The sequence below is a fragment of the Paralichthys olivaceus genome, chromosome 16 (genome assembly GCF_024713975.1).
Source record: "Paralichthys olivaceus isolate ysfri-2021 chromosome 16, ASM2471397v2, whole genome shotgun sequence".
NCBI classification, from domain to species: Eukaryota; Metazoa; Chordata; class Actinopteri; order Pleuronectiformes; family Paralichthyidae; genus Paralichthys; species Paralichthys olivaceus.
Window position 1 is genome coordinate 21,171,098 of NC_091108.1, and position 20,454 is coordinate 21,191,551.

The 20,454-nt window shown below is 38.7% G+C and overlaps 1 protein-coding gene across 1 annotated transcript in view; it reads right to left on the reverse strand.

The window, feature by feature from the left end:
• Window positions 1-20,454, reverse strand: part of LOC109640994 (cadherin-12-like) — a 76,392-nt gene that overhangs the window by 27,321 nt on the left and 28,617 nt on the right. Inside the window, exons 3-4 of the mRNA XM_069511711.1 lie at window positions 6,354-6,478; window positions 3,453-3,622 (exon numbers count right to left, since the gene is read on the reverse strand). Of these exons, the coding sequence (XP_069367812.1) occupies window positions 3,453-3,622; window positions 6,354-6,478 (295 nt within the window). The remainder of the gene's footprint in view (window positions 1-3,452; window positions 3,623-6,353; window positions 6,479-20,454) is intronic.

Sequence of the window (20,454 nt, forward strand, 5' to 3'; positions counted from 1 at the left end):
CCAGCTTATTACACAACATTGGAGCAATGGAGTAAGTTAGGTGACATAGCATAAAGAAAGACAAGAAGGTCCACTAACATTATCAAAATCCTTATTTTAACTTTCTTACTTTCCTGCACATAACCATAATTGTGCCAAAGGGTTTTCACACCTGCACATTAGAGCTCAGATGAATAAGAATAGGTTTTTTTTCTCCTTTGGTTCTTTGGCCTGGTGCACACTTTTAACTGTTTTTATAAATGTCAGACCACAGACATAATGACAGATGTTATTAATGTTATTATCAGAATGCACACTCTAGATGATTTGACCACAGAAAAGCTGTTTATGGGACATTTTTTCACAGTGGAAATTGAAGAGGCGTGAAATCACAAAGAATGGCAATTGCGAGCTTCTGAGTTGTCAGTTGGAGACAATTATTGTAAATATGTGTTTGATATTTTCACATCAAGATTGGGGATCACTCCAACACAATCTGTTGCATTAAGAGTTTTTTTTTAATACCCTCACACTTCAGGATTATATAATCAGCTCCAACTGGCCACTAATCTGGAATGTCCCTGTTAGTCGAAAGGGGCAAATCAGGTCTAAAATCTGCCCGATTATCCTTAAGTGTGCACCAGCCCTTAGTGATTTATTCAGCATATGTGAACAGAATAATTAAACTCTGTCGTGGACCAAAATAACCACACCTGTAGAGGAGGCAGCCTCAAACAAACTGAAGTGCGTTGTTGGGACATGATCTAAACTCGACCCAACAAACAGGTGTACAATAGAAGTATAAGCTAAATAGCTCCTGCAGGTGGGTGTGATTTATATTCTGGAGAGTACAACTGTGGCAGCCTGTGTAGTAATAGCTCCATTTTAAATTGTTTTTTAAATCTTTTAAATCTCCCATGGTGTGTAGTGATGTGTCTTGGTTAACCTTTCTCTATATTTCTACTGGTTGGATTACCAACTTAAATTTCTGATGAGATACCAGCAGAAACTGATGATATTCCCATCAACTGCACTTTATGTTTAGTACTACAACTAATAAATGTTGAACTTTGCAAACGTTACATTATACTGTGCTATCAGGATTGAAATAAGGACACAGGATGAATGGACAACTGTAAACATGTAAATGACTGTGTAAATACGTTCTATTATTAGCCATTTCCTAACAACAGCAATTAAACATCCTGTTGTTATTGTCTCTCAATAAAAAGTACATAGGCCTTTACAGCAGACAAAGAACTCAGCTATAGCCAGGGAATATACAACCAACACATCTCTGCCTTTCAGTAGGCTACACAGGGATTTATTCTGGATTCTTTTTTATCCTAGTGTCTTTAGTATTAATGGTAATGTTTTCAATATAAAACATATGGCTATTTAACTGATCCAAGAAGATCAATGAGTATGTTTACATGGACCAGCAGAGAATGTAGATATATTATGAGCAAACATTACAACCTCCACCACACAATTTTGCTAAATTAATTCTGCAATTTGATAAATAAAATAAATGACGAATGTATTTTTCTCTCATATGGGAGGTCTTACCCTTACCCTGTTAATGCTCTGTGTTCTTACTGAAAATATACCACAAAACAATTTGAACTATGTATCATACCGAATTTATTACGTACCCCACCGCAACCACAAAACATCAGAGCTAGGGTTGGTAATCCTGGAAAGGCAAGAGACTACACTTAAAAAAAAAAATGTAATCTAGAAATCTCACCCACTCCCATCGGCCCCTCTTGACAAGCTATGCCTCCAAAACACATGAAGGTGCACTGCCTGACAACTGCTTAAAGTCCTTTCCTCTACTCGCTCACTGACTTCTGGCTCGGTCATTCACAGTGGGAGCACGGGCAGTGGGCACGAAGGCAGCCATGTCGGTTCGTGACAGATGAGTGTGCCTTATCATTTAAGTTGGACTGAATGACACCACCTTTTTTATTTTTGTTACAGGACTTTATTGATGGCAATTGGGATGTGAAGAGGACTTCAACAAATAAGATAGGAAGTGTTGTAGAAACAACCACCCTACCTTTAAGCACTGGAGATAAATTATTAATATGGTGTAAATATCTGATCTCAGACGATCAGAGGCACCCTCTGAGGGGAAATAAACAGGCAACTCTGGAACAGGCTATGCCAGAACAAGCCATCTTAGGTGTCCTCTTTGCATTCTAATATATTTTTTTATAATATTTTATAGTATATTAGGCTTTTATAGTTAAGCCTAAAGCATGTGCAGTATGAGGCAAGTGTTGAAAGTATATCTGAAACTCTATGACAAGTCGTAGATTAGACCATGTTCTTTGAATTGAGAAAACTCTTCTTAGCAGTGGACTTCTCATAGACAGGATTATGTTTTATTATATGGACGCTTGTGCTGTTTGCTCCCATAGCTAATCTGCTACACCGTTTGTTGCCGTATTTCAGTGTAACAGAGACACACTGGGGTCAAGCTTCCCTCAGAGCACTTTGGTCCTCAGCTGAAGCATTAACAGCTTAAAGCATAAAGACCTTGACTGTTAAATTACCTCTCAGTAATGGTATTTAGCAGACAGATGGGCCACTAAGTCTGGCTTAGTGTGTGTGTGTGTGTGTGTGTGTGTGTGTGTTACAACTACAACTTAATATGTCCAGGCATATTGCAAAGTGAAACTTAACAGGAAAGCTGAAATAAAAAGCCTACACACATTTATTCTGTATATGGATTTCAGATTTTAGAATGTAAGTGCACCAAAACATAGGGTTGGTTACAGGCGGAATCTTAAAAAGATATTTATGTTGTCATTGTTTATTTTTACACCTCCACTGAAACGTCACAGCCCATTCTGCCTCTATGTCCTGTCCTTTTCCACCTGCCCACCAGTTGCTGTTCCGGCTGGTTCTCATTCCTAACCACTGGACCTCCCCACACATATTTTTATTTCCCTTTGTTTCCTCCCTTGTATTTATACCAACTCCTTGTATCCCCAGTTAGTTACCAGACAATTACCTTCTCCATGTAGGTTTAGGTTTTGTCTGTGTTTGTTTGTACGTCTCTAAACTATTCGTTATGCTAAAACAACAAGATGACCTGTTCATGTGTTGTTCAGGTCAGTTTCTTCTGCAGAGTATTCTCTCTTATGTTGTGCCAAGTAAGCCATTTTGCCAATCTGGATTCGAGTGTAGGTTATTTTAGTTTGGATCATTATTTTGAAAGCCCACAGTACACTCATCAAGCAAAGTTCCAATTAATATTGCAACTTCTATACTTGTCAAAAGCATCATCCAATTTGTCCTGGATACTTCACATTTTGCTCATTCTCTGTGGCCTCATTGTTCTTCTATTGGGGAATTGAAGCGGGTCATTAAATATTTATCAAATGTAGAATATAACAGTACATACAGTATATTTAGAAAGGCTTCTTTTGTCCTCTCCTCTCAGCCGCTGACAGCCTTCTTACCTGTTGGGGACATCTCCGGGACACTGCCGCTGTACGGTCCATCTGGGAATCGTGGCTCATTGTCGTTGATGTCCTGCACCTTGATGATGAACTCCGACTCCGGTTCCAGAGGGAGACCTGTGTGGATGTCAACAGCCTGGGCCCTCAGCGTGTAGTAGGACTTTTCCTCCCTGAGAAACAAAATATGACACACAGTAATGAAAATATTTTCAAGCTAGAAAAAGTGAAGTCAGCTGGTCTGTAACGTGATATTCAGGTGTCCACATGTCTTTTTGTGAGCTTGTGTTTACACCAACACTGTGAGTTTTAGCAAACAATACACACACACATCAATCACACAGACCTCAGATTATGCGTTTTCAGTGGATTTGGGTCATGGGAGTCAAGACACTTGGGGCGTGAGTACATGTCTTAGAATCTTATTGTCATGGCAACACCTCACCTATTCACCTCACTACTCCTTTACCTTTGACCTTTAGATATTAATAACTTGAAGTTCAGCTTTTTAAGTGTGTTCACCATTTCAGCAGTAGGAAATATGTCTGTATACGCTTAATGGGAGATTCAAGTTACCCTGCAATTCAAGATAAACTGTATCGTAACTGATGGTCACATACCATTTTGCATTGAGGCAGATTGAATAGAAACTCAGTTTGAATACTTCTGGATGAGAAGAATGATACGAGTATAATTGAAGTCTGACACAGAATATACTTGGGATTTATACAGACATGGCTGAAAGCACTAGTTCTGTTATTACTCATTGAACCAACGTTTTGTTCCTCCTGACAAGTGGAGGAATTAAAGGCTGTTTTGACATGCATACCTCCATGCATTTGGAATTCATGAGAATGGCCCTCCTGTTGGTCGTCTTTGGTCAGTGAGACAGGATTTAGCTCACAGAGGAAATCATAAAAACAAATAAAGCAAAACAGGAATGAAGGCTTCTAATGACGAAATAACATTCTATGTTTTGTGTGTATTTACACACATGCAATATAAGGAGATATTGAAATAAACATAGGCATATACTGTAAATGAGTATATAGACTATTATGATTATATAATCTGTGCTGTACATACCTATGTCTACATATGAATATATATGAATGTTTGTGAATTCTCTGTAGTATATAATATGATGTCAATATGGTATGCAAGTACATATAAAATATAATATATTATACTTGGTATACATTATATAGATAAAGTGCAAGACGGTATGTATGTGCAAAATGACATTTTTATGAAAACTAGTATGAGTAATGGTAAGTACAGTAGTTGATATATGGAGACAAAATAGTGCAGCATTTATTTTGTAGAGTCTGACAGCAGTGGGGATGACTGCAGAAGGGTTCGTTTTTTACACAGTCCGCTTCTGAAATATGCAAGCCAATGCATTTGCAATGTGATGTCATCGTCAGAATAATGTCTTAGTTAAGATGGGAGTGATTGCCGATCTGACAGAACATGTGAACCATAACTACTGTGCATTCGTTGCCTAATTATAACTGTGATTTTTCCATAAAACCCACTCACACCTAACCCACAGAGGATTTTTGGGTTATTTTGTTTACACTGACAAGGGACTTTTTGAATGCACATGTGTACATCTATGAGGCTGTTGGAAGTTTCCCACCTCTGCTCCTCACTTGAGACAGCCTGCTATGTAACCTGCCCTCAGCTGTTTCCCATTAGCTCACTGCTTTGGCTTATTAGTTTGTTAATCTGAAAATTATGCAGCATCTGTCAGTAGAGAATCGTATATCAAATAATACACCATTAACATACTAACATACTATTACAATACATTCGCTTTATTAAACCTAGCTAAATGGTTCAGTTTGCAATCTAGCCAAGGTTACCGGCAGAAAACATTGTATATGCACTTTAAGCTAGAGACAAGAAAGGATGGGGCAATAACTTGGAAGTGGAGACTTTATGCTGACTGTGTTTGCTGTGTCTTATTTCCTAACATAAAGCAAACTAAATGCATTCTGTGATTACTTAGTGCTATACAGAGGTAACGGAGCATAGTGATGCAGAAATACAGATCATATCATACGTCATTTGGTCGGAATGGAATTACAGTGTTCATATTCGATAAAGATGCCTCAGTGGACTGGAAACAGCAGTGCATTAAAAAATAACAAGGGGCTGCATCACTTGGGCCTGTTGCTTTGTGTAGTGGTGAGACAGTAAATATATGACAAGAATATGTATTTACAGTTTTGTATCTTATCAGATCCCTTACAGAATACATACTGTGAGTGTGAAAACTGTGTTTTATGACTCTGTTATGACTGTGACATTCACAAAGTAAAGCTAATGAATATAAATATGTCATTCACGTCACACGGGTAATGTCAGGGGGGCTGTGTTTTATCACACAGAGACATATCATTGGTCAGCTTCAACCAAGTTCTATTTCAAAACCCCCATCAATTTCTATCACTGTAGAGCTGAAGCTCACAGTAAGAGCACTTGAAAAGTGAATTGCATGAGTTATTATCTCTGAAAGGTTTTTATTTTCCTCACTCATCATCATTGTAAATTAAATCCTCATAGCTCATAGAAGGTTGTTGATAGAGCACTGTTCCGCTTCTCTACTGCTTTACTAGATCATTAACTGTAACATTATCTTAATTTTGTCCTAGATAACAAAGTGTCTAGTTCGCCTAGAGAAATAAAATACCTACTTTTAAAACTTTTAAACTGGCATAATATTTTGGACAGAATTGCTAAGTTCATTCAAAGACCGGGAGCATCATGTGATATTACACATAATGTACTGTATTTACAATGTAGATCAATCCTTGTTCATTACTGCAGATGCCAGTAATGTATGTATTAGAAATAAACAATATTACCATATTGTAATTGTTATTTATGAGTACTGACCTGTCAAGCCCCACCAGGGCATGAATATCTCCTGTAATTTGATCGATGGTGAAGATGGACCCAGCTCCTTCTCCTGACAGAGTGTACTTCACTGCACTGTCTCCATGGTCCATGTCTGTGTGGAGCTGCAGGAGGAAGAAACATACACATATGGCTCCAACTGTAGCAGCAATCACTCACAATAAAGCACAATTTATTGCCAAGGTCAATGTCATTTATGATTCTATGTAAATTAATGAGGAAAACAGAGCCTGTGCTGTTTACTAAGAGCTCTCATTAAAAAATAAATAGGGGAAAGATCCAAACAAATTTTTTTTTACACATGTTGTGTTTATGATGGATACATGATACATATATATTTTCCTAACCATAACTAAATAAATGTGTGGCTAAATCTAACCAAACCTATAACCTATGGAACCTATGGAACCTGGCTCCAGGAGTTTAACTGTGTTTTTGATTACAGTTTCGTGGCTGAATGTGTTTGTTCTGTTAATAAAGTCATCCAGTTTCACACCTCACCATGTTAGTTGTCTGATGCCCCTCAGTCAGTCAACTTATTAAACCCATCAGGTGGCAGGGTGGACATAAACTTGCTGAATGGTCTTTTTCTATGCTTATTCCCGGTTGACCACCTACCAGTTACCCAGGATTTATAAAATACTAGTAATGTTGTTTTCCACTGTCCAAGCATTTAAGTAAATGGAAGTATTTTTCTGGTACTTTATTCATCAAATGAAATTACAGAGCGCATTGCAAGTTGTATCATAAAGTGTTACCAGACTTTATTATGAGTTTTAGTCCCTAGTTTGGAAAACCCCAAAAAAAGCCTTCAAACCAAAAAGCAACTGGATACGTCTTCAGACTATTTTCAGACCTGCAGACTTTGTTGCAATGTGTTCAAGCCCTGAAATGACCATGATAACATTTAAATGGTATCATTAAGGTTATTTTCTCTGTTTACTGGCTGGGAAGTTCATTGTGACTTTGACATGTACAATTGGAGTTCGTCTTTGAGCCTGCTGGTGCATGGACTTCAATGTAAGCTGAGTGAGTGCCCGCTCCCACAGCACCAGAGTGGAAACACGACAGATAGATGATGAATCATAAAATGCAGGGCACTCTAAGAGGTGCTACACGCTCTACAGTTGGCTGTGAAATGACACATGCCACATGATAAAGACATGCTCTGTCTTATAGACTCTAGCTCTTTAATGTGAGGTCATAACATTACATGGTGCAAATGATTAAAAGTCAGTGTGTGATCCTCTCCACTGTCTACCCAGGAGCTGAATCCTTAAGAATCATCAGCAGGACCACACTCCAATTACATGATTTATTAATGCAATGCTTCAGCCAGACACCATTTCCCAGCATGCAAACCAGCCAATGTTTAATCAATGTGAAGGCTGTCCTGCTGGTAATTTTCTACACTGATCTCAGTCTAGCAAGAGCAAAGAAATCACTCGTCCTCCTGCTAGATAGCTGACCTTAGAGACTTTAAACAATTCAATATCTAATATTGTTGAAGTTATTAACCATAAAAAAATACATTGTTATATCCACAAAATAATCTCTAAAAGATGCAGTCGTTTTCAAACCACATACATTTTCAACAGGAAGGAGAAGGGATGATTCCCAACAGTGAATTCATTATATTTCTCCGAAAGGGATCCAAACACTGATGTGAAAGGTAACAACTAACCAGCCAAGACCCAGTTGGCTCCGAACACTAATGCGAAAGGACCTGAATACTGATGTAATTTAATTATGATCCAGTGGAGCTGAAATGTTGACGTGAACGCAAATAAGGACCAGAACAACATGAGACATTACACAGTCCTCCATATGAGGTCAGTGCACAGCAGAACTGCTGTGAAATCACAGTGACATGGTCTAACATAGCTTTTGAAAACATTAATTGTTAAATACATACTTGAAATGGTAATGTACAATTCTGGGACATGGAGTAGTGAGGCTTGAGTTTCGTCATGTATATGATTATTTTTAATGCAGGCGGGTTTAGCACAGCTTGACGTGTCCTGTGAAGGGAGTTCATGTGCATATGATAGAGGCTGCAGCAGAAATCTCTGAAGGGTGAAGCCTACGCAGTCAGAAACAATTCTGAACAAGTTCTTATTTCTACAGATCTGTTATTCACACTCAAGACTCTGACATGATTTTAGAATTCTGGAAAGCTATCAAAGTCAACAATATGAATATTAGGTTCATGAAACGAATGAACCGGGAATCGATGGTGGCATGTGTTTCATTTGCCAATGCAGCAAATTGCCAGGTAATGTTGCATTGCAGCAAATGTTGAGCCAGGTTTAATTTTTTTATGGAGCCCTCTGCATTGGGACCCCTGCTGTGTTGCTAGAGTGGCCTCATTCAAATAAATGAGGAGGCGGTTTTTTCCATGTCAGGGCTAATCATGGTGTGAATGTATCTCAGTCTAACCATCCAAATCAAAACAAGGTTTTAAAGAGGAGCAAAAAAGCAAGGAAAGTGCAGATCATCGTGCTCCCTCTGTATCCCTGTGAACCCATTCACAATTTCTCAATGAAACATTTATCCAACTACACTCAGTCAGAATGAGCCAGTTGGTTAGGGAGTATACAGGCAACACAAACGTGTTGGTTGCCTCTTATACTGCAGGAAAGGACAGATCAGATGCCTGGTTCAGAAAGTGGCTCCTCATGTCATTGGTTCATCATTAACTTGATTATTTGACTTGGTCATCAACACCAACTTGATACAAACCACGCCCCCATGTCCCACAAACATTTAAAATAAAGATGATGTATTAGAAGAAACACACATACACACACACAATTCATTGCACAGTTGATTTAAGTGCAAACAGAACTGCCTTCAAAGTTAACATAAAGGGTTGTGAGCTTAAAATCCTTTTGGTTCTTCACACTTGACATTTACTTTGAAGTAAGTGTTTTCAGCACAGCAGTCAGCTTTGAGAAACTTTTAATCGCATTTGCATGCACTTGCTCTTTACTTCTGCTTTGGGAAGCACACACGAAAAATAAAGACATGTCACATAAACGCTTGTAACTTTTAAGATTAATCTTTATTAGGAAAGAAGGTCCAGGTTTGACCATTAAATGTTTCACCATTGCATTGTAGCCGTGCAGTGACACAGTCTGTATGTTTATCTGTCAAATTCTGAGCTTTTTGATTTACTTTAATTCTACTAAACACATGTGCGTGCAACCTCCTGAACTGTTTGTACCCCCATGCTATATTAATACATGCCAACTTAATGAGGACCATCAGTCTAATACGCCCTCATCTGCTCCTTTTCCTCTTACCAAAGGACATTGATTATAAATGGCATCTTTAAATTTCCATAAGGCAAATCCAAGTCATTAGTGAACTACCATCCAATGGTACATAGGATTAGAATATGTGGATATTATCTGTAGAGAAATCATAAATAGACCGCATTTTAAGTGTTTTTGATAATACAATTCCACTTGAATACATTTTTACATTTTCGTTTTTTAGTTGGTGAGCAGAGAGCCAAGCAGTGCTGAAAGGAGAAGACACCTATTAGCTGTACTGCTTATCCTTTGGGGGTCACAGGGTTAATGGAGCCAATCCCAGCTAATACTAGGCAAGAGGCAGGGAGCAGGTCCCACAGCCGACCACAGAGCTCAGACATACCAATTAACCTGCACATCTATGGACTGTGGGAGGAAGCTGCAGTGTAGAGAAAACCCACACAGGCACAAGGAGAACACGCAAACGCCACACAGTAAGGCCCCAGGCGGCAGGTTTGAATACACAACTTTTTTGCTAATTAGTAAAGGCTCAGTATGTTTCTCATTAGACCTGTGTAAGGAAACAGACTCAGCCTTCTGTCTCTGCATTCTTTTGTGTACATTTTGTCAAAGCTTACAAATGAAAACTTTGACAGAATATCCAGCACCACTGGAAATCACAGGGGTTTAGCCAATATCGTAAACAAGACAACCGTAGGACATGAAGAAGAAATTTCAACTACTTTCTGATGAGAGACTTGTTGCGTTATTAAGAAACTACAAGATTTTAGCTTGCACAATGTTTACAAAGTGGCTGGATTACTTAACAACCATGAAAGACACAAGGAAGTATGTGGGCAGTGACATTGTTTGAAACAGATTGATATCTTGAGTACATAAAGGGGGCATGAATGAGGCTCAACAGAAATTACAGTGTAGTACGATCAGTGCCTTCATAAAGACTTTTATCCCACAACTGCTAATCTGCTTTAGTAGCAATGGTATCTAATAACCTACATGCATTTCTCTTATTAAATGGTAAATGGTGTGTGTTTATATTGTGCTTTTTTAGTTTTGATGAAATTCACACCTAGTGCATCTATGGGCAGCACTAATGAGGGGCAATTCGGGGTCCAATGACACTTCAGCAAGCAGATAGAGAGAACTGGGATCAAACTGCCTACCTTCTCGTTACCCCTCAGACACAGCCATTATTATAAATGCTGTTGTTATTAGTTCCTCACCGAAATACTGCAGTGGTATTGCACTGTCAAAAGAGCCAACAGTGGCTAGCTTGTGGTCATATTTAGTGGCTGAAGAGCATGGCCTTTTTCTCAGGGGTTGGTGAAGACCAAACCGAGGTAAAAGGTGGATGTATACTTGACTCACATTAAACAGGCGGACAAAGACGTGTCTCTAAATAAATACTAATATTGCTTCATGTTTACTAATGCATCACCTGCCAACCTGATAAACCTGCAGACAAACCCACCATTACTTCCAATAATTGATTCTCAGGGGACTGCGTCCTGGCATTAATAAACTTAAACATCAACTCTTCATCAGCAGCTCTGATGCTCAGATAATCAGTAGCCTCTCAAGCCAACAACTTCCATCAGTTAATCTTAATCTTTAATCGGTCTGTTATACTTACATGTTTGTCATGACAGACATATTAGAAATTGACACCATTGATTGTAGGGATCACGTGGAATGATTTCAGAGGTGAGCATTGGTATTCTTTGGGTGATTAACTGGAGTTGGAATAAAAACATCAATTTGTCTGACGTCTTTATTAGTCTATGTATCAAGGACCCTGGTTTTAACTGACCCATTCCATTATGTTCTGATACTTGTGTTTTGACTTGCTGCATCCATTTCTCTTTTACTATAGATGCTGCTGCGGCTGTTATTAGTTACTCACCCAAACACTGCAAAGTGGCCAAAAGAGTCATGCTTGCTACTTATGTAGGCTGACGACCAGACAGTATGCTCCAGAGTGGTCATCTGGCCTTATACCATGACAGATGGAGGTGTCACTGCAAAGGTCAGGCAGGCATACTGTATGTAATGAGGGAAATGAGGTGATATATCTTCACAACCCCAAAAGGCCATAAGAGATACACACACATCCAGCTAATACACAAAGAAACATGCAGTCTCTACATCGTGCCTGCAGCAAACCAACAAACCAACTCTGCAATTTCAGGGAAAGTTCAATATGAAGATAGTAGACTGGTGTGACTTTTCACAAATCTTCGAATGTTTTACATGTTTACACATACAGTATAATCCAATACACATCAATTGATCATCAATCATAGCACTTATGATTCGTCTTAATCTGGCTTGAGGTCATGGTTTAGCCTACTTATCTCATCACATGCTGAATATAAGGTCAATCCAGACAGTTTCAGGTATAACAGATGTTAAGGTTTATGAGGCAAATTATGATTTGTGTATATGGGCTATACAAATAAAATTTGATGATTTGAAAAATGTTTGGGATAAACTAAGTAAGCATATACTTGCATGTCCCTTCTAAAACGTAATAATGGTACTGATGATAACTAATAACATCCATTTGCTGGGGTGGTAACTTCCAAAGCTTAAATCCCATGTGAGAATCATTGTCACTCTATTCATTGGTGAATCTGTGTCAGGAAGCGAACACAAGATAGAGAAGGTCCAATCTGTTCAAATACCAAGTCACAACCATGTACTTTGTTGCTTGTCAAAGTCAGACCTCAAGTCATTCTCTGGCTGAGAGAGGACGTTTCTTCAAATGGACTCAAGAATAAATTGATTAGTATTTTAGACAAATGTCTAACTGGATAAAATGATGTCTCAATGTATTTACCTTTATTTCCTGGATTTTAACCCTAACCGTTACTACTATTTCCCCAACCATATTGCTTATCCCATAACCTAACCCTAATAAAAAACTTCACCCATCTCTTAACCTCCTCCAATGTTTTCCTATTCAATTGAAACAATTTGCCATTTGTGGACTTGTTTTTTTCCCCCATACTGAATAGAAGTCAACATAACTTAACTGTATGAACCGATTTAGGTCCCTAGAGCAAGATAAGTACCTAGACCACACACACCCACACACACACACACACACACACACACAGTTCTACTGGGCTTGCACTCTGGAATATATAACCTTATTTGTCACAGATGACCAGTGAAGAGAGAAATCCAAGGAGCTTCCACCTCAGTCTATACCCAGGATGTATTCAGCTGCATGTCAGTGTACGTGAGCATGGCACATGACTTTTCCACAGATAGAATTCTGTCTCAGTAGAATGACTCTGTTCGGCCCGAGGTAAAAAAAAAAGCCTTCCTCTAGGGATGTTTATGCAATGGAAGAACAACCCTGTGAGTTTCACAGCCCTACTTACTCTGTCACAACTCGCCATTCTTCACTCTTCTCTCATGATGGATTTCACCTGCCTGTGATTTAAAGGTACAGTGTGTTGAATTTAGTGACATCTAGTGGTGACATTGCATGTGGCAGCTGAAAACCCGTCACCTTACTCTCCCCTTCCAAACATGACAGAAAACCTGTAGAAGCCTTCAGTAAAAAAAAACTCAAAAGGCGTTATGTTTTTCCTGTCTGGACTACCGTAAAAAACATGGCAGCCTCCGTAGAGCGGACCCCCTCGATGTAAATATTAAGTATTTAAATATACAGGGTCCCTTCTGAGGTATAGAAAACAACAATTAATACAATTTTGCTGAAACTAACTAATCACTAGGGTTATTTTATATTCAATTTGTGCCAATAGATTATTTTCTCCTAAATCTCACACACTGAACCTTTAAAGCAGTTCTGTAATTAAAAATCCCAATAAGTCCACAATTGTTTAGGTTTTAATATAATAATATAATAGTATTCACTTTTCAGAGAGCGTTCCATTTAGAAGACCCGCTTATTTATGTAATTATACAATCTACCATCATCATGTGGCAGCAGTGACATGTGTATTTCAGTTACTTTGACCATGACATGATTGTTGGTGTCAGACGGGCTGGTGTGAGTATTTCTGAAACTACTGATCCCCTGAGATTTTCATACACAACAGTTTGAACTCAGAATGGAGCTAAAACCAACAAAAACTGTCCCCTGAGCAGCAGTTCTTTGGACAGAAACACCTGGTTGATGAGGTCAGAAGAGAATGAACAAAATCGTCCAACCTTGAGGTGGATGAACTACAACAGAAGAGACAACGTCGGGTTGTCTGGGAAATGTTAGGGAAACGAGATACAGTACATGACAAAGAACAAGGCATTCTGAAATAAACTGAAGTCAAAATAAAAAGGGAATCCATAGCTTGAGACTTGGGGTTGGAGAAGCCTTTTACTGTGATGTCTGACATCAAGAGCATCCCCTCAGTCCCAGCCGAGAACGGAAATGTGAGGCTGCTGTGACACAAACTCATCAACACTGTTGTGAACTGAAAAACACAGCCTGGTCTGATGAATGTAGGTTTCTGCTGAGGCTGCAGATGGTAGAGTCACAATCTGGAGTCAACAGCATGAATCCATGGAACCAACCTGCCTTGTGTCAAAAACCCAGGTTGCTGCACAAGGTGCGATGGTGTGAGGAATGTTTTATTGACTTTGGGCCTTATTACCAAATAATTAGGATTTCTATCTACTTTCTGTCTTTGGTTAGCAATAACCATGCTTATGCCGGTATAACCATCTTCTAATGGCTTCTTCCAGCAGGATCTAAAACTGGTCTTCTGAACATGACAGTGATCTCCTCAGTCACCAGATCTGAATCCAGTAGAACAACTTTGGTAACAGGCGATTGGCAGCATGAATATGATGTGACGTCAATATGGAGCAGAATCTCCAATGAATGCCATGAAGAACTGAAACTGTTTGTGCACAAAGGGAGGCTCTACCCAGTATTAGTATAGTCACGCACTGCAGCAGCACTGTGCTGAATTGTGTAAACTGCGTTGTACAAAGGTAATTTAATTGCATCAAAAATACGTGCACTGGTCGGACGTTTATTAGACTTTCAGGTTTTGCTCCTTCAGTGGGTGTGGCGCTTTGCTTGTAATGGTATTGTTAACGAGACAGTTTGGGTGTAGCAGCTCAACATCCCACTGGTGAAGAGGAGAAATGATCATTTGCTGTATGTTTAACATTAGCATCTCCAGTGTGTGTGATGAATTAGCTGTTTGATGGTCCAGCTGTGCTGTGGGAATAAGCAGAGCAGTGAAGAAACAGAGGTAGCTGGGTTCTTTTTTGCATCTCCTACAATAATTTTCTTGATGCTTTTATTACACCACTTGTAAACATTCACAGCTGCAGTCTTCAGTAACAGCCATATTACATTACATTACATTATGTGCATCACAGGGGAGCATTTTCATTGCAGCTCACAAATATACCTATACAGTTTTTATTTATTTGTATGCATGTGTGTGTCATGTTTTGCCATTATCAATATCTAAGAACTTACATCATCTTTACGTCTAAACTGCAACAACAAAGATGTTTTTTATGAAACATAATAATTGGATGGATTACATACATATATATTATATACATATAATCACACATATATGCAACATATACTGTATATTTGAAATGAAATAGGAGCTGGATTTATTAACAGCAGCAGAGTTGCCAGAGGTATAGGGATGGACAGCAGCTGACAACCTTCACCAATATTACACCAAAGAATATAGAGGTTTTCATCCTGACTCATGACTGTGGCTAGGACACAAAAAAACTTTGGTGAGGTTTAGGGAAAGACGGATTTGGCTTGTGTCTGAAGTCAGTCTGAATTTATTCTGGATTAAACCAGGCCAGGATCTTGTATGAGCCTTAACCAGGTGCTGTGAGAGTCTGAACTTAACCACAACAACTGTTTAATAGTTTAGTTTCATTTAACTGTACTCACTACAAGTGGACATGGTGCTGCTTGATCAGATATATTTGGTGGGAAACGAATTTGATGTCTGTTAACACTTCACTTTGCATCTTGCCAAATATATAACTTAACAATAAATGATCAATATAAAACATAGTTGCTGTTGTATATATATTATAACATCATTTTTAGGAGTCAGAACTGGCCCAGGCTATAGAAATCACACATACATTAGATCACAGCTAAACATTTTGCAAACAGTGCTTCCATTTGTATCTGTACCATATGAAAGTTTACTAAAGTCCTTAGTCCTTCACTGATGCTTTTAGTAATGCCCAACCAAACATTTATGAATGTATCCCACTGAGTATTACTTTTTGGTTTGTGTGTATAAAAGCATGATACATCTTATTCCTCTGTGCCACGCAGCTCCGTTGTTTCCAAAAATCTATTAAAACACAGCAATGAGCCACACTGTTGCACAGGGAGACAACAATGTATTTGTTGACAGGAATTAAAAATACATTCAAGCCAGCTTTATCCTTTAAAATGGTGTTCTCATTTGTGACAGCTAGAGTAATGTTTTATGAGATGAATAAATCTGTACTTTAACTGGAGCATTTCCACTTGTCAGTGATGCAACATTCGATACAGTATGATTTGAATTAGGTCAAACGTAATGGCTTAAAACTGAAGTGTTAAGAGTTGATTGATTTTCATGCCAAGCTATTCATAAAATTATTGTATATCAGGAAGTATCTAACCAAAGCAGCTCAACTATTTAAATGGTGATGTGATGTGCCTGCCAAACATTTGCCCAAGTTCACCTTAGTTACCATTTTTTCTCTGGATATAGGTTTTCGGAAGATGTGATTTCAGAAAATAAGCCAGAGCAACCTCCTGACCTTCGAACATGCAAGACTTTATCTAACTTCATTATCCAATGATTTAGCCCAGCATGTGGCCTATAGACAATCTGTGCGTGATGCAGTTCAGGTGTTATGAGGGATTACAGTGTTTTTAGGACAATAGCACAGTCTCCACTGAAGATTTTTCTTCATTTGTGGAGCCTGTTTGCCTCTCAGAAGTAAATTGGTAACTGGAGAGTTGTGTTAATCTATCATGTTTATTGATGTTATATTTAGTAAACTCCCCCTTTTTTATTTTACTCCCCCCTAAAATATTTTATTTTAACTTCAGCAGACTGCTACCAAAAAACATTTCATGTAACTGATTTTAACAATTAACTCTGGGAAGATGCAAGATTAGTTCTAATACAAACTCTTGCAAGATGAGTTATTCAGAAGTCTGCAAAAATCATAAATCTTCACTGTCAAAAGACCCCTGTAAACCTGCAGAATAGGGGTAGAATTGCCAAACTTCTGGTTAATGGGGGATCCACTCTACCTCCTGATTCACAGCCACCTAACATGGTAGGGCTGTCAGGACTGTGTTGATCTTAACAACAGCAATTACACTCGACAGCTAGCTTTCCATGCAAAGCTGAAGAGAAGCACATGGGAAATAAACTCCACAACAAGATGAACACACACCAGCTGCCTTTGCATCCTCTCCCCAGGCTCATTTTGATGTTTGATGATATTTTTGTGAAAGTGATTTGATTGGCTGCTGCCGCTTGAAAAGTTGGGCTTTTCTCAACTTCTTCCACATGCCACACAAGCATAAGGAAGCAATGGAACCACAATGCAGTTCTGTTACACATGACATTACCCTATTCAAAGTGCATTACCATCCATAATGAACCAAAACAAATAATCCTGTCTTCAGTAAAATATTTACTTACGTAGCTGACTGGGCGTCTTACTTTTAGTGAGACTACATTTTCAATAAACAATGTCCAGTTGTGATTCATATTCTTAATACCACTCCCTTTGTAGTTGGATTAATATGGCTTTTTAGATATTTTTATAAATTATATAGCATCCTAACATTTGCTGCCATCTCATCTTATCGTAAGTATTAGGGGAAAAAATGTAATTGATTAACATACTTGGTCATAGTTTTTATTTATGAAATCGGTACATATGAGACCTGCATGTGTCCGGATGCAGCTACTCTGATCCTTGCAGGCCTCCTGCTATGCCTCAAGCCGATAAACCTGCCTCCACAGATCCCGCCAGAGGTTGTATCACTTAAAGACTAAAACTCCAAGTGGTATAAGGTCATCTGATTCCTTCTGCCCCCCTCCTTCCTCACAGCCTTGTCTCCTCCTGTGATAATAAAGCTGTAACCCTGCTATTAGCACCAACAGCAGATTAATCAGGAGCCCCTGGGCACGAGACCTCTCTGGCTGGGCATGATTAGAGCCTGGTTTATTTAGCCTGACTGCCTCTTTAACTCCTGCACGTGTTCCTTCTACTGCCAGTAGTTGGGCCAACAGAGGACTACAGAGCTTAGAGAAGTTTGCTTGCAAGTGCACTCTCTTCATTTGCAACTACAGTCCATTGTGTAAAAGTCATGCACGCTTATCAGCCTCAAAAGACGTAGTAGTGATGGTCATGGTGCTAGCTCACCTTTGAAATTTGTGAGTTTAGACTATGTAGACCTTTTAAATAAGTATCAAGTCAAGCTGAATCCAGATCGTTATGTACATATACACTTGTTTTTGAGTGTGCATAGTGTGTGACATGTGTTGCACAACTACACTGTGCTGTCAGTGCTTCATTTTCTATGTTTCCTTTAATGCTAATATGTATTATATCCCTATCGCAGCAGCAGAACCACTCTGAAGGTTTACAAGCAAATGGGACGGCTGCAGAATGGACACACGGATGTGTTCCACACTCCAGCTCTGATATAAAGCATGTAACATTACCACAGCTGCTTGACCAATGACACCACGCCTCATTGCCTTCATTTGGCAGTTTAACACTGAATGTCCAAGTGCAAGCCTGACAAGCAGCCACACTCTGTACAGCTTTAGCTGAAGGAACACTGTGGCTTATTACAACTTGTGTTCCGCAATCATCTCTATTGTTTATGATAACATGATGCTCACCAAAGGCAGTGCTGAATCTAGCAGCATTATCACTGAATATAAAATTGGCTCCAATGGTACAAGATGCACAAGTGAGATGCTAAGTCACAGGTTATAAATCTGATCTAAATCACTTTATTTTAATGTGTATCCGCTTTATTGACTTAAAATCTGAACAGTCAAAACTGATCCCTCAGTGAAGTGTTTAATCTGTTATTGATGTTGTCAATTGCCAGTCTGTTTAACAATGTGAGTGTTCACCTTCATTTTCTCTTCCATTTATGTTTGAGCTGAAGTTTTTTCTTCCAACCTGTCTAATCATCTCACTGCTCCCATTTCTCCACGTCTTACATATAAAACCCCAGTGATGCAGCAGCAACTGTTCACTGTCTAAACTGTCCAACTTTAAATACATCAGGTACTGAATACATATATAACACCAGAAGAAGGATGCATTAATTGTTGTGTGTTAGTCGGCATGTGCTCCCTTCGCATGCAACAGCACAACTTTTGCATTTGCAATGACTATAGCTTATAATGGAACAAAGTGAACTCAAATCTTTGAAGGATATTAATTCATTATTGGCTCATAGTGTTTGTAAATGTGCATATAGATATTAACCTTTACTATCAAATGAGATAAAAACATTGTAATGCACAAACCAATAGCAATTGTATTTATATGTATTTAGTTCCTTTGTTCAACAAAGTTGGAACTCTGTGCAGTACTGTACAGAATGTGATCATTATGTTAATGAAGACCATTTCGGTTCTTAGGTATTTTATTTTCATCTTCTGCAGATTCAATAGAAATAGAAATAAGTGATTTAAAGTGTTAGAGACGATACTTGACGGTTGTTTTTATGTGAAGGTCATTCACACTGGATAGCAGCACTGAGCTGTAGCAGGAGAGAACGCGGCTGCTGATCAGAGTCTGGACAGAGGAAGTAAACACATACTGGCCTTGATTGTAAAGTGTTGATTGGGGACTGGATCATTATGCTGTGCTTCACCCTCCATGCTGTTACTGATTATGAGTGAACAGCAGAAACTGGCCTGTTGCTAAATGGTCACAGTGAATCACAGAGAGAAATGGATTTGTCAGCCAAGCAGTTTTTTTTTTCTAATTAGTCTGTCTCTGAATCGCTCACAGCATCCTGCTGCACATGAGTAAGACCATATGCCTTGAAATCCTCCTTCCCTCTTTCCAGCTGAAGAACCACCATTCACTCATTCTATTATTGAGCTGGTTGTAAAAAACATTTTATGATCAAATGTATGTCTTTCCTTATATGGAATGGTCTCCATCGCAGAATATTTTTCAATAAAACGACTGCTTTGAATAAAACACTGCACATACAACACAACACTAAACAGGGAGAAGGACAAAGATATCTCACAGCCAATGGAAAGTTTTAACCAGAACGGAAACAATCTAATCTCATAGACCTTCATCAGAATACAATCTCAATAATCTTTATAAGGACATTTATAAATTACCTTACAGGTACCTTATCATTTAATTACACATTCGAAATGCTGTTCACAATTGTATGTATGTAGGAACCTACATAAATGCAACTTGCATTCCAAAGGATGATTATTATTGTGTTGCGCAGACTGTCCAGACAGAATCTCATTAAACATGTGATGGATTGCTGTGAAATTTGAAACACAAATGTTCAGGGTTTTCAGTATTTGATATTATCCAATACTCACAGCCTGCTGTGCGTGGGTTCTAATTAGGGATAAACAATTCCAGGATTCAAGCAATGTGGACTGCTGAGCTGAAACAGTAGGTAGTGCTGCTAGCAAATCCTCTCTATAGCTGGCCAACTAGCATGTACCACAAAGCACCAGTACTCGAGGGCGGCCTCTCAGAGCTGCTAGCATGGCAGTAGAGTCTTCGTCTTGCAACTAATA